Source organism: Grammomys surdaster, unplaced genomic scaffold, assembly GCF_004785775.1.
Source record: "Grammomys surdaster isolate TR1022 unplaced genomic scaffold, NIH_TR_1.0 165, whole genome shotgun sequence".
Lineage (NCBI taxonomy): Eukaryota > Metazoa > Chordata > Mammalia > Rodentia > Muridae > Grammomys > Grammomys surdaster.
The window spans coordinates 15,743,705-15,767,341 of NW_021604613.1; the positions used below are offsets into that span (position 1 = coordinate 15,743,705).

Below are 23,637 nucleotides of genomic sequence, written 5' to 3' on the forward strand. Positions count from 1 at the left end.
CGATCTCCTATGAAACCTAAGAGAAGGTATTTGTAACATGTGAATGATTTCTATTCTAAAAGGCATGCCAGAAAGTTCAGTTCAGAAATGTTAAAAAAGCTGTTTTTATAGATAAGATACAAGATATGGCTGTCACATTCTGTGCCCTTTGATACCATTATTTCCAAGGGGCAGTGTGGCAGAGAAATGTCAACAATATTGATGAAGCAATCCCACAACAAATATGTATTAGATGCATGTCCTCTCAGATACTAAATGGATTCAAAGTTTGAATTAAATATAATCTCTGTTCTTGATTAGCTCACAGTGGCATAGCAGAGTTAAAGTGGACAACATGGCAAGTCATTATAAGAATAGGAGGAAGCTGATGTGAACCATAGGAATGAGAAAAAAGAATGGTAAATTTGGACGGATGAGTATGGGATTCATCTACTGATCAGATTTCAGAGTTTGTCGAAGAGCTAGTTGAGATGTTGAGACACAAAGTTCTTGGAAATAAGCATGAAAAACCTTTATTCTATCACATTTTCAGAGCCAAGTTCTTTTTAGTTGAAAATACTTTCTATGGTAAGTCCAGACATACATGAGAATTTTTTCTCGTGTATAGCTTTATGACATATCCTAAAACCTGTAGGTCTAGTCCATCAAGGAAGCACATGGCTGAAAACATATATTTACTAATTATGCTTAGATGAAGCTTCCTTTGAAGTGCATCCGAGGTTAAAATACCATTGTTTGTATTACTTTTAGAAGCTGAATTCCTTAGGCTTTAACTCAATTGAGATAGTTCTTATGCAATCTGTAAGCCTATGCTGGAAAATGCAGATACATTAATTCATGAAGGGAAGGAGTCCTGCCCAACTTCCATTTAGCAAAATATTGATTGGAACTATTCTGAACTTTTAAAATGTTCACATTTACACACTGATTTTGCCAGAACTAAAGTAATAAAAATTTATTTCCTCACCCTTGTCTTTCATTCATATACATATTATAGCAAGGAAGAAGAGACTTTAGAAGTTGAGTACCAAGAAAAAGCATTAAAAGTAAAAGGCAGTGCCTGTAGTTTAAGCCATCTTAGTAGAGCTGCATCCCTCTGACCAGTTGTCCCTTCAGGAACACAAAGGTTATGAAGGAGATCACTGTGATTTCTTCATCATGAAAAATATCACAGGATCACTAGCCAATTCTGTTGAGACAACAGGAAGTGTCACTGTGTCAGTGAGGGCATGATCCAGGAAGAGAAATATAAAAATATAAACCTTGTATGTTTTAATCATTGGCCCTTGGCAAGATCTATGCATTAAAACAATGGCATCCAGTTGGTGAGTGAAATTCAAGTATTCACATCCATATAGTAGCTTTATGTTACTACACCCTTCTTGAGATCTCAGTATCATTAGAGAGTCTGTTTCCCTACTTTAGTATGTGAACTTAACCATGTCAATGTATTTGGCCATTTGATGTGACCAGATGTTATGTGACCAAATACTTGAAAAACACTTTGACTTTTGCTGCCTGTCTTGCAACATGTGATCAACAAGATTCAGGTATCCGGTGGTCTGAGGAATGTGAGGATGTGAGTGACTGGGACATGGGGAGCATATACATCCCTCATCAGTAGCTGGGAGGCAAGCATATAGTACACCCGAGCCCAGCCTGTGCTAATTAAACTCCAGTCAACCTGTAGAAATACAAACCATAAGTATGCAGTTTACTGTGTGTAACAACCCACCTTAGGGATAGTTTTGTCACACACTATTTTTTGGAGCAATGGCTGACTGATGGGCAGATTCACTTACTTTCCTTCATCAATCAGCTCTGGGTAGATTCCCTTCTACCTTCAATTTGTCTGTCACATAAAAAACAATAGACAGAAGTATTCACACTTTAATTTGGATGAATTCTCATCATCTATAGGACCTAAATGACTTCTTATTTTATAGTCACTTTTGTCTAACAATTAATTTAAACAGAGTAATTGATTTAATTATTAAGATAAAAGGCAAATTATATGTCTATCTGCAAATGGCATATTACATATACTAAGAACATTTTCATTACAATAGTAAACATCACTATGAATTTTAAATGGTTGTTACCCACTGAGATTCCTCCATCCCTGTTTGGAATTTAGAATTATTTATCATTAGTAGCAGACGAACAGGATTGGTTTCCTGCTGGAGTCACATTAGATACAGCTCAGACAACAGAAAAAAAAAAACTACAGGGTAAAAATGCTTATGTTTTTATCATTTATTTTATCTTACAACCATTAACCAATTGACAAAATCGCCATTTCTCTACTTCTCCTCAAATATTCCCTTCTTTCTTAATTTTTGAGGATTTAATTTGCAAACTGTGCCCCTTTAAAGACCATACTAGTACTCTTATTACATTGTGTTAGAATTAATGTGCATTATTTTCTGACCTAAAAATGAGTATTTACTAGGTCAGTTGTAGAAAATAAGGGAAAGTAAGATACAGTTGTACCTTGAAAATTCTGGAGGTAGGGGAAAAGTCTGTATTATCTTTTTTTAGAACCATTATACCCTAAATAATGGTGCATGTGCTCAGAATGAGGATTGCTCTATAGATGGCCCTTGTACTTAGACTCTAATGGGGGAAGATGCCATTCAGTAGCCATTATACCTCTTAAGAGTTCAATGAAAGTAACCTGTAATTTGTTGTCTTTAACCTTAATAGAAACTTCCCTATCCAAAACTCAGGAGGGGGAGTGAGATAGAGGAAGGAATAGAAGAAGGGAGGGAAGGAGGAAGGGGAAGAGGGTTAGGGAGAGAGGGAAATGTTGTAGTTATAGGAAACTAAACTTAGCTCCCCTTTCCCTTCAGAAATGACTTCTAAACACTAAGAGCTTCAGGCTCCGTGTCTTTTCTGTGTGACGTATTTACTTCTGTGGCACTCTGTGCTTGATGCTCATGCTCATTGAAACAGCTTTGACTTAGAGTTTTACTGATGTCAACAGACACCATGACCAAGGTAACTCTTATAATGACAACATGTAATTGGGGCTGGCTTACAGGTTCAGAGGTTCAGTCCAGTATCATTAAGGTGAGAGTGTGGCAGCATCCAGGCAGGCATGGTATAGGAGAAGCTTCAAGTTCTACATCTTCATCTGAAGGTTGCAAGCAGATTACTGGCTTCCAGGCAGCTAGGATGACAGTCTTAAAGCCCACACCCACTGTGACACACCTACTCTGACAGGGCCACACCTAGTAGTACTACTTCCTGGGCGCTATGCCTCGTGTGCAGGTTAGCTGGGTTTTGATTGGTCTAGCCTGGACTCAGATAAGCTTTCTTTCAAGCTATGGTTGTGTACCAGTGTTCTATACATCTCCCATAATCCTCTGACCACAGGTTGCATGTGTATCACATAATGAGAGCTTCAGTCTAGCAGTGGTGGTGCTCACCTTTAATCCTTTAACCCTGAAGGCAGAGGCAGGCAGATCTCTCTGAGTTCAAGGCCAACCTATTCTACATAGTGAGTTCAAGGAGTCAGAGCTACAAAATAAAACCCTGTCTCGAAACAATCACAGGGGGAGATCAATTCCTCCCACTCAAAGCCTCTAAATATATACTGATTAAAAGGCTCTCATAAATTGCATGGTATCTTTTTCCAGAATAATCTTTATCAGAGAAATTCCCCAGGTTCTCCTACATTCACTGACAGAACCAGAGGAAGTTTTAGAGGGAGTCTGGTTGGTTTAGCTAGTTACTTTAATTGAGCACAACCTGAGGCCAGAGAGACCTCCTCAAGAATGCCGACCATCCTGCAGACTTAGATATCCAAGGGATGGTCCATGTCAGTCAGGAAGCATTGCTGCGTCCCAAGCAATAGGCAGAGTGGTGAGTAGAGAGGGGCAGGCAGTATGCCTCATGTGCTCAGCCCTGTTTGATGTTGTTTTATTGTCACCTCAGCCTTGATACTGAGCCATCTTTTCAAGATGGTTAACCTGGAACACCAAGGATTTCTGATCTAAACATATTGGAAATAAGTCACGTAAGAACCCAGCCCACCTAAATGGGCTTCTCTGTGGGAAAAATAAGGGGGCCACAGCGGAGGAGGTGGAGTCCCAGAGGCTTTCCTCGAGGTGGGTTCCAGATACACGAGAAGGTCTAAGGTAAGATTCCAAAGGCTGGAGGTATTGGCAGACCCCAATGACATGAGGAAGTCCTTGGTTACAAAAGGGTTTATTGTCATGGTGGATGGTAGATGGATCTGGGTGTACACCCCATAAAACTCAGGGCAGTCCTGAGTTAAACTGGGAGGAGGGGGAAGTTCTGGGGAAGCATGCTTAATTTGCTCTGCCCTCTGGCCTTCAATAGTATGTAAATCCTTAGGATCTGAGGCCTCTAGTCACATCCTCTAACTGTGCGCTTTGGGAGGGGCTGTAATGGCCTACATGACTGAACAATGTTGGTCTATAGAGCCGAGACTGTGCTCAGGACTCTGGATTCTGGGGGCATGGCCCAACTCCTGCCAGTTCTCATGTAGAGTCTCAGGGTTCTAGGCCCATGCCCAGCCATGAACCAGAATACCCTTATACAGTCCAACACTTCTCTGCCTAGGATTAAATTCCTTTTATAGGTCACTGAATTGTTATGTTGTACATTTGTTCTTCCATCTTCCATTCATAAAAATGTATGTATTCTTGGATCAGCAAGGTGGGTCAGCTGTAAAGGCACTCATGCCAGCCTGGGCATCTGAATTTGATCCCCAGACCCACTAAGAGTGGAAAGAGAAAACCAGTTCCAAAGAATTTTCTTCTGACTTCCACATTTACATATATACCTCCCACCACACACAAGTATATCTCCTCCACACAAAATAATACATTAGAAAAAATTTAAGTATGTACTCTTTCATTTCATCTAGTGAATTATTGCTTGTTAAGTATTTATGGCATTTTGATTATAAAGTTTTCCTAATCTACTGGGGTGTTTATTTCTTTGCTTGTTTGTTTTGAGACACAATCTCACTATGTAGGTCTGAATTGCCTGAAATGTTCTATCTAGGCAAGTCTCGCTTTGGATTCATAGATTTGCCAATCCTGAGTCCTAAGATAAAAGGTGTCCACCCTCAAACTTTAATAACATGAAAAAATAAATGCAAAACAGAAAGACCCACCATTTCTCAATATTAACAAAGACAAGTACTAATTAAAAAAATCTAGCTATCCGAATTCTAAAACACCAATATATATATGTTCCCTGACATAAAATATTTATTCATTTCATTTTTATTAGTCATTTTAATACAAATAAAACAACTACTATAAATATACATATTGATGGTATGCTTTTGAGGTTCTAATTTCTTTTACTGTTTTTTGGATTTATTTGTTTTAAGAGGAGGAGATCGCTGTAGTTGTTTTGTTTCTTTGACAATCTCATGTAGTCCAGATTTTTCTGGAAGTTGTTTAGGATCCTTTAGCTTCCTGTGACCAAGCACTGGGATTACAATGTAGAATTCCAGCCAGAAATGTTTGCCTGATTCGGTTTTCCTGGTGGTTTGTATGCTTTGATCTAATATTACATTAAAGGTCATTTTATATGGCACAGGCAGTGAAGAGTGGCCATTTCCTGACATTTGTTTCTGAATATTAGTTTAACCTTCTACTAATCAAAATCTGATTTTTGTTTTTGTTTGTTTATTTGGTTGGTTGGTGTTTAGCACATCATATAGCTAGCAACTCTTGCTTTTGCTGGTTTTCTTATCCTTTCCAGCTTCTAGTGGGAAGGGATATATTTTAACAAATAAGAAAAAAATCTTAAATATAAATAATTTCTATAGTTTCCTTCATCTATGTCAGTGATAAAAATTTAACTAATATGGATAACTGTGAACTTTGGGAGATCAAAATAAAGCATCAATTTAAAATAGACACTAGTAAGCTAAGTATAATCTACATTTGTTTTTCCTTCCATTGAGAGTCCATTCTAGCATTGCCTACATTTTGCTCTCTGAGACTTTCTCCTACTTATGCTAACATTGACTCGTCTTGATTGTTTTTTATGATCGAAAACATGGTATTAAATTTTCAGTTATTTTTAGGCAATTTAGCACATAGTTCAGAGTCATGAAAACATGCACACAAGTAACATCACACAGAAAAAGTAGGTTATATTAAGGAATATATATGTACATACATATGCATATATGCATGCAATAACAATTAGTCAGAATAAAAAGGCCATGAATTTGAAGCAGAGCAGAGGGGGTATATTAGGAGGATTTGGAGAGAGGAAAGGAAGGGAGAGACATTATAATACATTCTCAAAAAAAAAAATGGAAAAACCAAACCAACTAAACAACAGTGAATCCTCATTATAACCTCTGATTCTTCACTGAAATTTGTACATTACTCAGAGGAAAAAAACATTTTAAAGGGGTTTTCATTTGCCCACGTGTAGATCAACAAGTGTTCTGACTTCTGTCCATGCATTGGCAGGTACTGTAAAAAGAAAAGACATTTGCCATTTATTTAAACGACATCCGTAGGCCACAGCTCACCTGACCTGTGCCTGTTCATCTCACAGTCTTTCCATTTCTTTATTCTCTGAAAAGACAATCAAAACTAAAATGGCTCCCTGCTGCTGGGAAGAGCCTCTACTCCCACGGAGGATACTCATATTTTGAATTTTATATAATCCAATTGACCAAAACCCTTTTATGCTTATAATAGTTACCTAAGGCTTTTTCAGAGGATTAATAATAAGAATTAAAACAAAGTCTGAAAACTAAGTGTCTTGCAGGTGTTCTGTTCCTTTTCTGTGGTAAATTTTTGTTTATTATTACAAACGCCTTATCCCTTGAATTCTTTAGAATTAACTTAGGCAAAAGTTAACATTGGTTAAGCATATTATAAACTATTCTGGCAGAAACACCAGGTATGGCTTTTTGATTTAGATATAAAAATAATGGCCATTCTTTTCTTTAAACCCTTTGTCTGAGCTTTTGTAACTGACAAAATGATTGCATGTGAAACATAATTCTTGCATAAAGTAAGCTGCTTACAACACAGGCTAATTACACATCTGGGAGGCAAGGCAAAGACATCCAGAGCTTGCTCCTGCTGAGCCCCAAGCACAGCATTTAATGAAATGAGGGCCATAAAAGGTTCAGCATGGATGCTTTCAGGTCTGACCTGGGCTTCTGGGAAATTGAGCATTGGCCCTGTGGGCTGCTGCATTCCCCCAGGATTTGAAAGGCTGCGTTATTACCACTTGCATGCGTGAATCAAGCACTACTTTGCAATATAGGACATTTGCGAGTCTGGAGATGGCCCCATTTGGAACACTCTTAAACTAATAACATGGATGCCTCCCTGCCCATCCATCTTCCTGCTGTTCTTTTTTCCTCTCACACCAAGCAATTACTTTTGCTGTTTGTTTTATAGAGGGGGTTAGTGTGTATAGGAAGGTCTGTGCAGACACTCCTGGTTCCTATCTCCTGTTCTTAAACATACTCCTCCCCTTCACATAGCAAAGATGGACAGAAAGAGGTCTCCGTATTGCTCAATAAAGTTTGACCAATTATGGGTTTTGTAAACTGGCTATTTTGCATTCTATGGTGTTTAGTACATAGTAAATGCTTGAGAGAAGATTATTAAATGACTGTAGTTTACAATAAGTAGCTCTTGTCATTCATGCTGGAGTAGCTCGAGCTCTTCTCTGAATTCTAAATGCAACAAGTTATTCAGTTTATGGTGTGTGAGTGTGTGTGTGTGTGTGTGTGTGTGTGTACACCTGCTGTTTTGTTTCCATTCTATATGTACTCTGATATTTTACATATATCATTTTTATGATACAGTATATATAAATAATATTACAGAAAATAAAAATAGATAGAGAAGTAACTTCATTTAATGAATGACATTTTTGCCATTTTACATAGCCATCCAGTATGGTATATAGATTTCTCTATAGATGTGTTGTGTTATCAGAACTTGAAGATAACTTGTGAAAAGGCTAGGGTTATAAGTGAGTGTGCTAAAGCACTAAAATACCTTTTCAATTTGGTTAAAACTTTATTTGCCATTTGTTTTGGCATTTGCTTTTTTTCTTTCTTTAATAAAAATAATTCCTATATATACATGGATGAAGTGATTTCCAAAATGAAAACTATTGTGTATTATTGGGTTATGGATTTAATCTAGTACATTGTAATCAGTTTTAAAAAAATCAAGATTTAATAGAATCACATAGAAAACACCAAAATGAGTTGTACTCTTGGCAAATATTGTCTCATAAAATGTTCTATAGTTATGTGTGCCGCACACGCCTGTGTGTGTGTGTGTGTGCATATGTGTGTGTGTGTTTGTGTGTGTGTGTGCGTGTGTGTGTGTGTATGTATTTGAATGTAGATGGATAGACCAGTGGATGAATGGATGCAGATAGATGAATAGATAATAAAGCTTTAGGTACTGGATCACAGTGCTTCTAAACTTTGGGAAAGGTACCATGACTATTGCTCTTTGTGATGGTCACTTGTAGACTGAGATAACTGATTTAAAAATGTGAACCTAGGGCTGGAGATCAGTAATTAAGAGCACTGAATGCTCTTCTAGAGGTCCCTTGTTCAATTTCCAACAGCCACATGGTGGCTTACAACCATCTGTAATAGGCTCCAATGTTCTCTTCTGTTGTATCTGAAGACAGCGACAGTGTACTCATATATATATAAAATAAATAAATCTTTAAAAAATTAAAATGTGAATACATACACACAAAATGTACATACTATATATAACAAAGAATCAAATAATGTATAAAATAGACCTAAGAATATCTACTATGTATAGTTTTTAATAGGGTAGGTGTGTATCTGTGTTTGTTTGTAAATGCATTACATTAAAGGTTTCTTTTCTACTTCCATAATTAGTATTATAATGATATAGTAAATGGTCTTATAGCTTCATAATTCTTTTAAAAATACATTCCTTTTGTAATATTCCTTCAGTAATATTATAAAACAGAATGAAGAGAAAATAACAGCATATAATAGTAGTAAATAATTCCTCTAGTGGTAGTAGATTATGTGTTTTTTTATTTCTAGCAAGATACATGCATATGGTACAGAATGGCTGTGACACAACTACAGCATGCTAGACACAATGTTTATATTCATGTTTTGTCAATACAATTATAAGAATAATTTAATAAATAAAATTACAAAGTAGCAAATGTGTTAGTGTAGTTATATAGCTAGCTTCATGGACTGTACTTGATAGTCACATATTTGGGTCTTAGATTCTTATATAAATAAAATGAATCATTTAGGGGTTGTGTCAATTAATGTATTATTGCCTATCATCACCCCTAGTCTTTTCATCTTACAGATATTGTATATCTGACTCTGGAAATTAGTAACCATCTAGCCATAAACATACCCAAGAGCATGATGTACTAGTCTGTTTTAACCAAATGTTGGTCATGAGCCTGAAGACTGAAGAACCTGCCCAGTTTGCAGGGTGTTTAATGTCTTGAGACTTGGGAACATATTAGTAATAACAATGCAACTAGCAACTTCTGTTATGTTTTCTAGATCCAGGCATTTTTAAATATGCCTACATTTGGTAATGTTAATTCAAGGCCAGTGATTTCTCAACTGGATGGAATTTTACCCTAGATGACATATGACAATGCCTGAGGCATTTCTCGTTGTCACAGCTGGTGCAAGAACAACAGTACTGAGGCTACAGGGCTGTGATTAACTACACTGCATAGGACAGTCCACAGCACAAACGTCTGTCGTAACAAGGTTGAGGAGGCCCAAGCTGAGGACTCTGTATGACTGGCACCTAGTAGGTGCTAGGATGTTGGGTTTAGGGATGCATAGTGGGCCATTTTAAGTATCCATCCCTGGGAATATTGAGGACTTTGTGTCCCTAGGATTGTCATCTAATAAGGAGGCAAAGTATGTTTCACAAGTATCCCTTGCTATGCCTGTGGTTTTGGTGTGGAGTTACAGGTATCTGTAGGAGGAAAAGACAGGCGTCCTTCTGACACAAGATGAAGGAACTCCTGCAAAAAGACAGCAAGCCAGGGATCATCTGTAGTCTGAATGTGACATTGTCCCCAGGTTGGTCCCATCTCTGATGTTCTTCATTAAAGATACTGATGAATACTTTATTCACCTCCCCATCTGCTGCAGAATGTTGCCTGACAAGGTTTGAGTTTAATTTTCAGAGTTGCTGTTCAGACCAGGATTATTGGTAGAAGACATTCAGTATATTGATTTTTTTCCTTTGTACATTAGGTAAAGGAACATTTATTTCTAAGAGAGGAAATGGCTGTGTTAACTACTGTAATGGCTTCCTTCACCACTGGGAATTTGCCATTATTAGAAACCCCTAATTATGACTTGAGTCTGTTACAGTGTAACAAAGATGGGAAGCATATCTGTAGTTGGCACAGACTATAAATTCTGTATCATTTTACTTTCATTATACATTAATCTTGAAATGTCCTATGACTGTGTCACGTCATGGTGGGTCACAAATCTGGAACACAAGGATGTATAGTGGCATAGTAGTTAAAAATCAGGCTGTCAGGCATGCAACTCACACTTACATCCAAATTTGTAGCCCCAGCACTTGTGAGACAGATGCAGGAAGATTGCCATGATTTTAATGCTCGAGTGGGATTTGGAGTGAAAGCTCATTGTTTCAGAAAAAGAAAAGAGAAACAAAAAGATTTAAAAAGAGACAAAGTCAAACTCAAGAGCATACAGCAAAACAGTGATTAGTGGAGGCTGGGAAGACTCAAAAGGGATTGGTCAAATGGCACAAAGTCTCAGAGCTCGTGGAAATGAACTAGGAATCGCTGCACTACTTGGATGGTGATTGTAACTCATACTGATGTATGGTATTCTTAAAATTCAATGAGAACACGTTGTAAGAGATATTACTGTCACACCCTGCAAAACTAGGTATCTGGGGTAATACTTAATAAGTTCAGTGTTTATGTGTGCATGTATGTATTTATGTTGTGTATGTCTGTGTATACACTTGGATGTGTTGCGATTCTGGATTCATGCGGCCAAACCCAGCTTTTACATGGATGCTGAGGATTTTAACTCATGTCTTCTTGCTTGGGCGGCAAACACTTTTTGCTTTCTACTATCTTCCCAGCCTTGTTGACATAGTTATTGGGTAATATACACCATAAGTATAAACAACATTTGTCATTTAATAACCAATTTACAGCATAGTTCACATCATCTTTAATCACAGGTAATGGATAAGTTTCAGTGCTTTCAGTAAAATGACTACAGGATATTAGACAACATAGACATGTAATAAACAGCTCAGGACCTTTCACCAAAAATAAGTAAGAGACTGAGCCAGGAGTCATGCTGCTTGGGCATCCCAAAGCTTCTGTATTTACAAGTCTTGTGATTTGTTAGCACAGTGGCTGGCTGTGATGCACAATGATCTCTTCATCTGTAAAATGGCCCTAATAATAAAGAAACCTTTAGGGTCATAGTGAAGCTAAGTGCTTTAGCATGTGTCAAGTACTTGGAGTGGGTCAACAGTCCCATCATCAGCCTCTGGTTTGTTGTTTCTATTGTGTTTCTGGCTCCCCCACTGTCAAGGAGTTAACTTTGAAATGAAAAGGTAACCATGTTTCTGCATGATCTTTAGTTTGTTTCCACACTTAGATAACAAATTGAAGGTATTAGAGTAAAACAATAATAACTGTCAATCTTACTAATCAAATACAGTTGTCAAATGCAAACTCCTTGATCATAAAAATAGATGACTTGAATATACCTTCATATACAACATAGTATCCCAAGCTCTTTTGGTATATGTACTGACACTGTACACTTGCCACAGGAAATCGTGTATTCTAGGATTGTATTTATTAGTTCCTTTCCAATTCTTAAACAATGTATAACTGGATTTCTGAAGCAGTTAGGTTTTTTTCTTTGATCATTTTCTCTAAGTAGTACCCAAAAAACTTTCAAGTTTTATGTCCTAAAATGATCACAACTTATAGTGGAAACAATTGTCCTTTAATTGTAGTTTAATTCTGTATTTTTTCATTAAACCTAAATTAGCCCAATCCCAGAGAGGCTCAAAATCATAAATGACTGTAAAATGTTATGGATTCTAAGTTAGGTATATTGGAGGACAAAGGTAAAGGCTGGCTGTTTACGTTCACTACTGACCTCTGGCATTTCAGTGAGGGATTGGAATAGTACAAAGGTATTGGTAAAGAATGCCAATTCTCTTATCAATTAGGAGGAAAAGAAAAACAACAACAAAAGAAAAACAGCCAGGGGATTCTAACTTTGACTCCAGAAATGGAATTTATTTCTAGGCTAATACATTGATTTAGCATGCACAGACGCACACATACACACACACATGTACACACACATATACACACACACATACGCATGCATAAACATATGCTTTTATGGGAGAGAGAGAGAGAGAGAGAGAGAGAGAGAACACATGCATAAACATATGCTTTCATGGGGAGAGAGGGAGAGGGAGAGAGAGATCTACCTACGATAGATTTATTATATTAGGCAATGCAGTTTCATTTCTTTGAACAACCTTTTGTCAGAATCATTCCAATAACCCTCATATACAAAAAAAAAAAAGCGATTGAAAGAGCCATTTCTTTACACGTTAAACGTGGGTTCTTGTCTTTTTTGTTAGGGGTTGAAAATGTCAGGTCAGTGGCCTTGGCTATGATCAGACCCCTTAATCCTGTTTTAATTATGGGTTCTTTGCTACTTCTGATTTTATACGAATTTGAGACTGACATCCAGACACTTATGATGATGTTTTAAATACTCAGTTTTTCAGAGGAGTCACCTCAAAGTGACCTTAAGATGAGAGTCTCTAGACATAATTACAGAGAGGAAGTAACTGCCAGCCTAGACTGAGTGGATGGTTTTCAGGAATATCTTATTTTCAAATTTTCCAGTTAAGCACTGTGGCCCTTTCACATTCCTGCAAGCTTGAAGAGATGCAGGAGGGGCACTTAGGCACTTGTCACGTGCATAGCACGTGCTGATTCTCACAACTACATGACTGAAATCCCTCTGTACCAAATATGACTAGCCACATACTTCTCCCAGGAGAGCTGGCCCATAAGTCTGACCTTTGCCACCATGCTCTGTCTGTTTGAAGACTAGTTTGCTAGTGGATTGGTGCCATTTGTCATCGAGGATATGAATATTTATTATGCATAATTACTTTGTATTGCAATCTAGGAGATTATTTATCTTTGGGGGCTCTGCTCTATAAAGACATAAGCTTAAAGCATGATATTTGATAAGATGAAATTAAATTCAGTGATAGCCATTGGATAACATCTGAAATGTAAATAAAATATCCAATAAAAAATATTCTGTTCCCAAATATTAAAAAAAATGTTTCTCTAACTTTACAATGAACTTTTTTCTGTGCTCTGTGCCCTATTGATAATCTTCATCAATACTATGGTTTCCATGCTAAATGATACATCTCAAATTATTTAAGTGTAGTATTTCTCCAAAACTTTCACAAATTTCTATATATTAAGACATCCATGAGGTGGACATGTTGAGAATGAATAATGCCTAAGAATATTCTAGACCTGACATTTGTTGAGTTTAACATCCAGCCTGTTCAATTATTTAAAATAGCCTACTGAGTTTCCAAGTGTCTACAGAATGTTTAAAGTTTTACAGTTTTAGCCTCCTGAAGTGGTCTTTTTTGTTGACTATTACCAAATTCTATCTCCAGAGAGCGTATTGTTGTGTGGTAGATTTGCTGGTTGCATGTTACAGAGAATAGGGGGTGAGTAGCCTCTCTTTGGCAGAAACATAACTCTTGGAGGTCTAGCCACCTCATCTTGCCAATTGCATCTGCTTTAGGTCATATGAGAAGGTGAACTGATAGTCAACCCTCCTCTCTTCACTCTTTCCAACAGAAAGGAGAACCTGATTGTTATGCACTCTCCCTGGAATCAAGTGAGCAGCTCACCTTGGAGATCCCCCTGAATGATTCTGGCTCTGCTGGCCTTGGGGTTAGCCTAAAAGGGAATAAATCTCGAGAAACTGGGACTGACTTGGGGATTTTTATCAAATCCATCATCCATGGAGGTGCTGCTTTCAAGGTAAGGGTGTTATGTTGGCCTGGATGCTGATACTTGGGAATGGGGCTGCGGTGCTTGGAAGCCCAGATAGAGGCAATCGCTAAAGGATGGGAACCATTGATGCTTTCCTGCTACAACCTGGAAGTGTGTGTGTGGACTGAACTGATCTAGGCACTAGTTCCTTATGTTTGTACTTCCTAAGATCTGAAAGTCATTACTGAATACTGTTCTTTTAATTACTCCATTAACAGTCCTCTGAATTTGTAACTTAGCAGAGTATCACCTGTAACTATATAATGAGAAAAACAAAACTAGAAATGAATTGACATGAAGGCAACAAATGGAAAAGTTGTGCTTGCAAAAAATTCAAGCTTAGTAGGTCTCAGAATGACTGTAGAATAAAGTTCATTCTCCATTCTTCACACCTGAAGATAACCACAGTGCCCAGAATGTGGATTCCCCTTTAAGCACTCAGTAAGCTTATAAAAGGGCAGAAAGGAGAGAAGTTTCTGGCCCCACTCTTTCATGTTGGGGTGTCCTGTGAGACCAAAGCTGATAGCATGGTCTAATAGTTGGCTGGATTGCCTGTGTTCAGATCCAGCACTACCACTGCTTGGTGTCAATGTGAAACTGTGGACATGGATATTGGCTAGTTATCTCTCATTTTCTAGTCCATAGAGCCTCAGGGATTAAGAAATTAATGCACACAACAGGCTGAGAGAAGGAAAGTGATTGTAAAAAGGGACAGCATGCTTGTGTCCCTGATCACCATTGACTCATGCTATGTAATGATATCCCAGAGTTGCAGTCATACCTTCATTTCTCTCTTCCTGTATAAACACAGGCAAATTACTCTTCCAAACTGGCCCCGATGCCTCGCTTAGGAAGTCAGTAAAGTTTGTAGTGCTTACGAGCTAGTGCTGTGCTTTAAGATACAATACACCTAGAGCAGCAGCTCTCAACTTTAGTGTGCAGCCCCTTTGTGGGGCAGCATTTCAGATCTCCTGCATATGAGATATTTACATTATGATTCACAACAGCAAAATTACAGCCATGAAGCAGCAACAAAATAATATTCTGGTTGGGGGTCACCACCACATGAGGAACTGTATTAAAGAGTTGCAGCATTAGGAAGGTTGAGAACCACTGATGTAGAGTCTTTGGCTTGGTGTCTAACAAAGCCTCTAATGAATGTTGCAAATGAGTGTAAACTATGTGTACCCGCTCAGGCCAAACCTGAGAAGACCTACTTAGATCTTACGAGAGTAGTCAAGGTCTTAGAATTCTTACTTTAAGGAAGCGCTATCTTTCTATGCCCTCCACTTCCACCTTTTCCTCAACTTAAACACTAAGCTGATGTCTTCTTCCTTGGAGCATGGAGCTTGCACTATAGACAGGCAATTCTCTAATTTAATCTCCAGTTCAGTTAGCTTGTGTCACATCATCAATAATCATAAAAGTTCAGTGATTTAATCAATAAGCTTTTATTTTGTTCATGGCTCTGCAGGGCAGCTACTGGTGGTGGTAGAGGCTCTGGTGCAGGCCGGGTGTTTTCTTTCACATTGTAGGTCTACAGGTATAACATGTTTTGCATATTTCACCAAGCCTTTGGCATTAGGCTAACAGTAGCCGTGGGAGATGCCTTACAGTAGTTGTACTAGTGAAACTGGCAGAAGTGTGGGTGTGGAGATCCATAAAGCAATGAGGTCTATGAATGAATCTAAAATACCTCTAATGTGTCTCAAAGAAGACAACCAGGACGGGTGTGGAAACCAAGTGATAATGGTAACAAGCGTCAGCACCTGTTATACTTACGGCTTTGCATATGCTAGCCCCATGAGAATTATTTCAAATGGAATCTCTAATTTTATTCATTTTCACATTTTTATTATGTCAGTTTATCAAAAGAGGGACTGTACATGACAGTGATTTCAAGGCTCCACTCTTGTGAGATAACCTAGACTTGCTGAATACAAAATTGGACTCATAGCCTATGCTACCCTGCTTTAGAGCAAACACAATTTCAGGCTATCTAATTGTGTACCTGCAGTCAGGGGCTGCTCTCGGGTACTTTTCCATTATGCTCATCCTTCTTAGCAAGCTGTCGAAGTGCCTGCTTTGTTTAAGGACAGGTGCTATGCTTGTGGACACCCCCTTGTGTTATTCTTCTCATTGCTAATGACAGCTCCTTCTTGGAAATTAAAAGCAGACATCTTTGCTTTTGCTTTTGTTTTTTAAATGGGCAATAACTTCAGCTCCAGCAGATATTGGTGTGTCGTTTAATATGTGAATCTGTTTGTGTAAGTGAGCAGTTCCTTACCTAAGCAGTTTCTAATAGTCCTATTTCTTGCAGAGAGATTTCACTTTACATTTATGTAAATTTTCTTCCTGACATGAGTCTGCTGAGTCAGACTGTCACACCATTGAAAACTACTGGACAGCATATTTATAGCTGTTCTTAAACAGTAAGAGGCATCAATCATGAATTTAGCCTTGTTGTGAATGGTTGGTATCCATTTGTCTTGTTTACCTCATTCACTGGGCAGAATACAGGCCTGCGCTTTGTTCACAAAAAAACTGGTAAAGACTAAGGAAATTGTACTTTTTAATTTTTTTTCATGCTAGGCCAGTAATCCACTGTTACTCCTCAGAAGATTGCCACCTGTTCCATGAATCTGGATTATGTCTTACAAAAATTGTTTGGAGACTTTGTTCCTGTCCTGGTTGAAGAGAAACAAATGTAACAGACTGTGGTGTCCCTGGGGCAGGGGAGATGAGCACTGGGGACATCCATGTTAGCATCTGGCCCTAGGATTTTACCTGAAATCAACAAAGTAGTGTTTTTCTACTGGAGCAATCTTTGTCTCTCAGCCCTTCATACCACTAATTGGTTCTCAAGGTGTTTTTCCCTTAAGGGGAGGTGGATTGCTGAAAACTAAACTACTTTGAAAAGTATGACCAAATTCTTCCTGTGGATTCTGAGTGCTGTATTCTCCTGAGAGTGTCTGTTGATATAAACAAAGGCAGACCAGCTACTGCCAGATGTAAAGTCTCAGAATGACTCTGATTCTAATTGAGGACCTTTTGTCTCTTCTCTCACCTACCAGGCTGCTGCTTTCAAGCCTCTCTTGTTTCCTCTTTGGGTTATTTCTAATAAAAAGGCAAACTTCTATTTGCTTCTAAACACATGCAGCTATTCGGGTGCTCTTTGGGAAACAAGCAGGAACTTGAGCTATTTTCAGGGCAGGTTGAATTGCAGGTCTACCACACTCAAAATTCTCCAAATACTTAACTAATTTGGAACATTGGATATACAATGTAAGAAATGACACCCAAGACAATAAGGGGGAAATAAAGAGAGCCCGGAGACTGAGATGTGATTACACCCTGATGTCAGGCTCTGGTCTCCACACACATCTACACAGCAGACATGCGCAGGCATACTGGAGCTCCATCTTTTTGGAGTACGCATACATGCAGCACTAACACAGACACAGACACACATACACACACACACACACACACACACACACACACACACACACACACACGAGCAAGGGAAATAACACCCAGAAATGCAGTCTCTGTAGGTCCTTGCAGAACTCTCTGAAGCCTCACTGTGAGCTGTATCACGACATTCACAACATGCATGGGCCACAGCAGAACCAGGCTACCTATTAGAGTACAGAGGACAATTCCCTTCCACAGTGCACCTGTTGCAGGCTTCTAATTTTATTTTAGTTTCTGTCATTCTTCCTGGGCATTGTACCAAAGGATGCTGTAACTGCTTCTAGAAACAAAGTATCCCGACTATGAGAGTATGTGTTAGTTTCTCTACAGACAGGAACCATAGCTAGGATAAAATTATGATGTCCTTGAGGATGCTCTCTTCAAATTCATTTTTGTGGTTGAAACTTCAAGTAAAATGTGCTGTTGATGTATTAAATGGAAAGAAACATCAGTTCTGCATTTGGAAAAATATCCCTTTTTTTAAAAATCTATGTCAACACCTGACTTTGTATTTTCTCCAAGGTCACACAGGCATAGTCTCTACAGTGACTTTGAGAATTTACATTCTTAATCACTTGCTAAATATTTTCAAGTTCAATGACTTTCTTCTGCTTTGCTTTTAATGAACTATATTATATAAAATTTGATATATTTTTTGTTATTAACTTTATATTTATTGCTTATACTTACTTGGGCTGCTTTTTTCTGAAATAATTTTTAGAAAAGATAATTTTTTATAAATTTATGGAGTTATAATCATTACCATGAGCATGGGAATTGCATGCAGTATATCACATAGGTTCTGGCTTGTACTTTTTACATTTGAATATGCTGATGTTAGGAGTGGAAGATACACTATTGATGCCCTGAAATAATAAGATAAAAATTCAAATTCAAGAGCTTTTTAAATTTTATTATTATTATTATTTGCTAAGGGAAACAAATGTCATGTATCAGTAGATGGATTATTTAAGGACTCTTAAACAGAGAGAATGCATTTAAGAATGTTACTCTGTACAAAAATAATTTAGCCCAGTGTGTGCTTAATAAATACTACTTGATGATGGTGAAATTAAGTATAAGAAAAATGCCTAGCTTAGCTAATTGCAAATGTACGCACCCAGAATGTGAAACAGACATCATTTAAGTAACTTGATTTGGTGTGCTCAAGAAATTTCGGCTGATTCTTCTCAAAGGTGTAGAATTTCATAGAATCTTCACTATTTCAGAGTGGATATGAGAGTTTTAACTAGTACAAGTATTCACAACAGTCACTTTCAAATGATTAAGCTGAATTTAGGGGAAGACCATGCATATGAGCAGTAGATCTGGAAATAAGGGCCAGATGTGAGGTCTCTACATACTGGCGAGCATTTAGTGGTATCACACCCTCTTAACAGAGCCCAGAGCATCCAGCCTGAGTAATTTTCACCTCTATTTCTGCCAGTATCTATAAATCATGTGGCATATCTATAATTAATGAATCCAAAGGAAGATAAAAGGGACAGCTTTTAAAGGAACACTAATGTTAAATGATTTCTTCAGCCCTCCATTTTTCTTAAAACTGATACATTTCCTATCAGCAGGAGGACTTGGAGGGATCGCTGGTAGCTGGTGGCATTCTAACTTGTACCTCTGACAGAGATCTAGGCGATCTGGGTTGTGAACAGCTACATTGTATATCTTCAGCTCTACAAACTGAGCACTGATGAGTGGTCCCCAAATAAACCAAGAAAATTGTAATCAGCATACATAGTAAGAATTTTATGATTTTATGTTTGATAAAATTAAAAAGGATGACACTAGCCAAAAATATAAGGAAAATACTTGTGAGCCACTTTTCTTTTAAGGCCTTGAAACTCTTAGCAGGCATTAATTCCTGTCATTATTTGTGTATTTAAACATCAGGACTTAACAAAAAGGTTGTATGCTGTACTTTCTAACATTCTACCATCTTGTGTCAGCCTCCATTATTGCTTTGCCTGCCAATCTTTGTCACTTCTGACTTTTTTATGTGTGCAAATATAAATAAAAAGTGTATTCGTTTTGTCAAGAGCAATGTTTGAAACTCTATCAACTCAGTGTGCATTTTTGATACCATGGATAGCATTAAGTGTGAAAGCATGTATGTTGTCACAGTCTTAAGGAAAACAGGCAGTCTATACAAATTGATCTATCATGGTGATGGTGCTTTGGATCTAAAATTAGTACCTATTTTTAGAATAGTTTATAATTTAAATACCCTTCCAAAAATCCCCCCCGGGGTGGGGTGCAGCTTGTAGCTAGTGAGCCCTTTTAGAGCAGAGGCCTAATGGAAGGTTTAAATTCACTGAGAGTGTACCTTAAAGGGGATGTGGAACCTGGCCCTCTCTTGTTGTCTTTTTGCTTTCCCACACATTCAGGACATATTGTGTTGTCTCTCCATTGGCACAACTGCTCCTGGAACAAAACCTGACATTTTGCTAAACTGGTTCATGTAAATTGTGTATAGATGTAGACAGGGAACAAAAGATGAAAATATCAGTTGAATGCCTCAGGTAATTCTGATTGCCCAAAACTAATACACACACTTGCCCCCACCCCAGAAAAGAGAAACCTAAAACCATAGAGAAGAAGAAGGAAGCAAATACGATAATGTTTCAATGGGAAAGATCTCTGAGATTCTAATCTGTTTATGCATTCATGCAGAATATTCCTGATTCATGTATAACACATATGCCTTAACCAGCTTTCTTAATCTGCTTTTCTAGGCCAAAGTAAATTAAGAGTACAAAATCCAGAAGGAGATAGGAAGGGATGGAAAGGGAGTTGGGATGACAGGAAACAGGAAAATGTAAAACAAGCACTGCAGAATGTTATTACCATGCTATAGCCCAATGACTACTTCTGAGACTACTTCTGAGTCAGGCTGGCTCAAACTTTCTTGCTGTGAAAATGGTAAGAATGGCTATAGGAAGCTGTGAGTCGCAACATTTTTATGTATGTCCTGTATAGGTCCAGGAGCTTTACACAAAAGAGATTAGGCTATATTTTGAAAGCATTATATCAAAATGATTTTGAGTATGTATATCCCTATGCTCCGAAGAAGATCTTTTTAGTTCCCTTGGAAACATTTCCAAATACTGCAGATGCTGGGACTTTATCGACTTGCTCCCCATAAATGGTGTGGAGTTCAAATGATAACTGAATTCAATTCATTGCAAAGTTTACAAATAGCCGAGTAAGTGAAGATGGGGCCAGTCGACAAAAAGTAACGAAGCCAGCCTTGGCTCATCAATTCTACTTAGGTGCAGTTTATAAATTAAATGATTTCTTCATTATAGATGAAACTTACACCAGTCCCCATGTACCTGACTAAAAGATTTTTTTCAAGTGACTCAATTTAACAAGCACTTCTTTAGCCTCTAGAGTAAGTTAGGCAATCTATAATAAATTGGAGACACAGAATAAATCTCCTCATTCTATAATCTAGGAAGCTAAGGATACTAAATTAAATGTGTGAGAAACTGATTCCATGAGGGTAGCATTAGACAAATAGCCATAGTAACAGGAAAGCTGGAAAAAGGAGGAGTTAGTTGCGCTGGAGAATAACAGTTAGAGCAAGATGGCTGCCAAGTCTGGCTAGAGAGGATAGGGAACTAGCTCTCAAATACAATTCGTGCAGAGGAACTTTGGGAAGGAGGAAGGATGTGGACAAGTCACATACATGAAGAAGGGCTCTTGAAGGGAAGGGTATCCCTCTTCCTTCAGGTTAGATCTAGTGTTAGGGCAGATGATGTAAATTGAAAATGTTTCACATGGGTAAGGGAATGTAAAGTGAACACTGCAGGCATCCAGTGTGGTCCAAACTGCTTGTTTGCCCATGTCCTTTCAAAGTTACCTTAAGTGATAACAAACTGGAACCAATTTTTTACACTGATTTATCTTATGTTTTATTTTCAAAGTTACAATAGGTAGATATTGTCATGGAGTAGTTTTAGATATTTTAAAAGGATTCATTTGGGAACAGTGTCTTGCTAATCAAGTGCCACCTTGGCTAGAGTATCCGCTGCTCCAGGGAACGTATACTGTAAAGTCTTACTATGGGGCTTGGGCTGTGGGTGTTGATAATATCCCAGGAGGCCTTACCAAGGGACCTACTAGAAACATGCAGAGACAGGAGCCAACATCTGGTCATGATTAATCCTCTCAACACCCTAGACTTATGTGGATTAGCCTTGGGCCATAGCCAACTCTTCCTGGGAAACCCAGCTTTCATGCTTCTAGAATATTCTGCACAGCCCCACTCTTTACCTAGGCTTTCTTAGTCTCTCCTTTGCATCACTACAGTTTTACATGGAGGAGTTTTATAAAAACAGATGAACAGAAGTGTACTGAACCATGTAATGCCACCATATCAGAAGAGAGGAAGTACTCAAGAGTTGAGCAGCAGTAGCTGAGCCAGCAGGTCACAGGATGCCCTGGAAGTCATTGAAGTGCTGTGGGAAGCACATGAAATGTCCTGCAACACATATGGCAACCTCTCATTACAAAGAATTATCTGATCCAAATGTGCAACTGTGGAGAAACCCTGGTGTACATATTTGCTTTGAAGAGACTAGGATTCATAACTTTTACTAGATGCTCAGAGAGGTCCAAGAACACATAAAGCTTAAGGAATATTAGCAAAGGGCCTGGAAACGACTCCAGAGTGACCCAGACCTGGTTCAGCTCTGGTCATAGAACATGACTAGCAACAATTAATCCAACCCCTCTCAGACTCAATTTCTTCTTTTAAGAAACAGTGTAATCATAAGGTTTCAATTATCTTATGCATTTAGAGAGGTTAAGCATAATGACTACACAGTAGAAACTTATTAAATGTTTTATCAATATTTTAGTACCCTTAATCATTTCTAGAAATATGATTTAGGAATCAAAATAGCATAGCAGGATCACATACCTATCCTCATCACTGGAAGGCTGAGGCAGTAGGATTGCTGTGAATTTGAGGCCAGATTGGCTACAGAGTGAGCCTCAAGTCAGCCTGTTCTACAAACCAAGACCTTGTCTCAAAAAAAAAAAAAAAAAAAAAAAAGGAGAGAGATAAGAACTGGCTATGCTATGTGTCCCTTTTGAAATCAATTAATGAAACTGATCTCTGTCTTTACATCCCTGTATAGGAGGAAGTAGTATTTATATCCCAAGGTCATTTGAAGAAATGATTAGAAGCATTCACACAAAATGCTCCCACAGATATTCTTGCAGAAGGGAGATGTAATACTCCTGCATCTTGTCTCTGAGCCCTTGATCCCTCCTTTTATGATAAGTGGTCAGGGCTGATGACTTTCTAAGCCATCCCATCACAGGCTAGAGAGAGACTTACATCTCATACAAGTTTTTCATGTCTCCACTAAAGTATCCTGAGGAAGTCACTGTTTGTACTCTCTCTTAGTTCCCCTCTCTTCAACATTGTTGCTTAGGGTTCTGCTGTTAAGAAAATAGAAAAGAAAGATTTTCTTTGTCTTGTAAACTATTTATTTATTATTGTTACTTTAAACACATGTGCATATGATTCTGGTATATGTGAGCACACATGCCATGACACAGATGTGGAGGCCAGAAGACAGCTTTGTGGGTTTCAGGAACCAAACTTCTATCACCAGAATTACATGGCAAGTGCCTTTACCTTCTGAGCCATCTTGCAAACCCAAGGTTTATTTCTTTGAAAAGTATAAGCATGGCCCAGATTCTGATGGAGGATGCTTCCTAAAATGACTCAGGTATTTGTATTCACTTATATAACGTTGTAGGATTTTACTCTCCTGCCCAAATAATTATCTGTACATAATATTAATAAGAAAGTGTCATAGAAAACTAACATCTTTGGTGAAAATTATTTCAAAGTGAAAAGAGCTGCATGCTCTTGAGGGCTACATTTGAGTTTGAGTAGCTAATTCTTTCTTCAAGCAACTTCATGTTAGAAGATGTCTAGTAGAAGACATCCTCCAGTTTGCTTGGGCA

At 38.1% G+C, this 23,637-nt stretch overlaps 1 protein-coding gene across 1 annotated transcript in view; it reads left to right on the forward strand.

Moving 5' to 3' along the window:
* Positions 1-23,637, forward strand: part of Pard3b (par-3 family cell polarity regulator beta) — a 951,194-nt gene that overhangs the window by 508,195 nt on the left and 419,362 nt on the right. Inside the window, exon 12 of the mRNA XM_028765737.1 lies at positions 13,960-14,145. Within this exon, the coding sequence (XP_028621570.1) occupies positions 13,960-14,145 (186 nt within the window). The remainder of the gene's footprint in view (positions 1-13,959; positions 14,146-23,637) is intronic.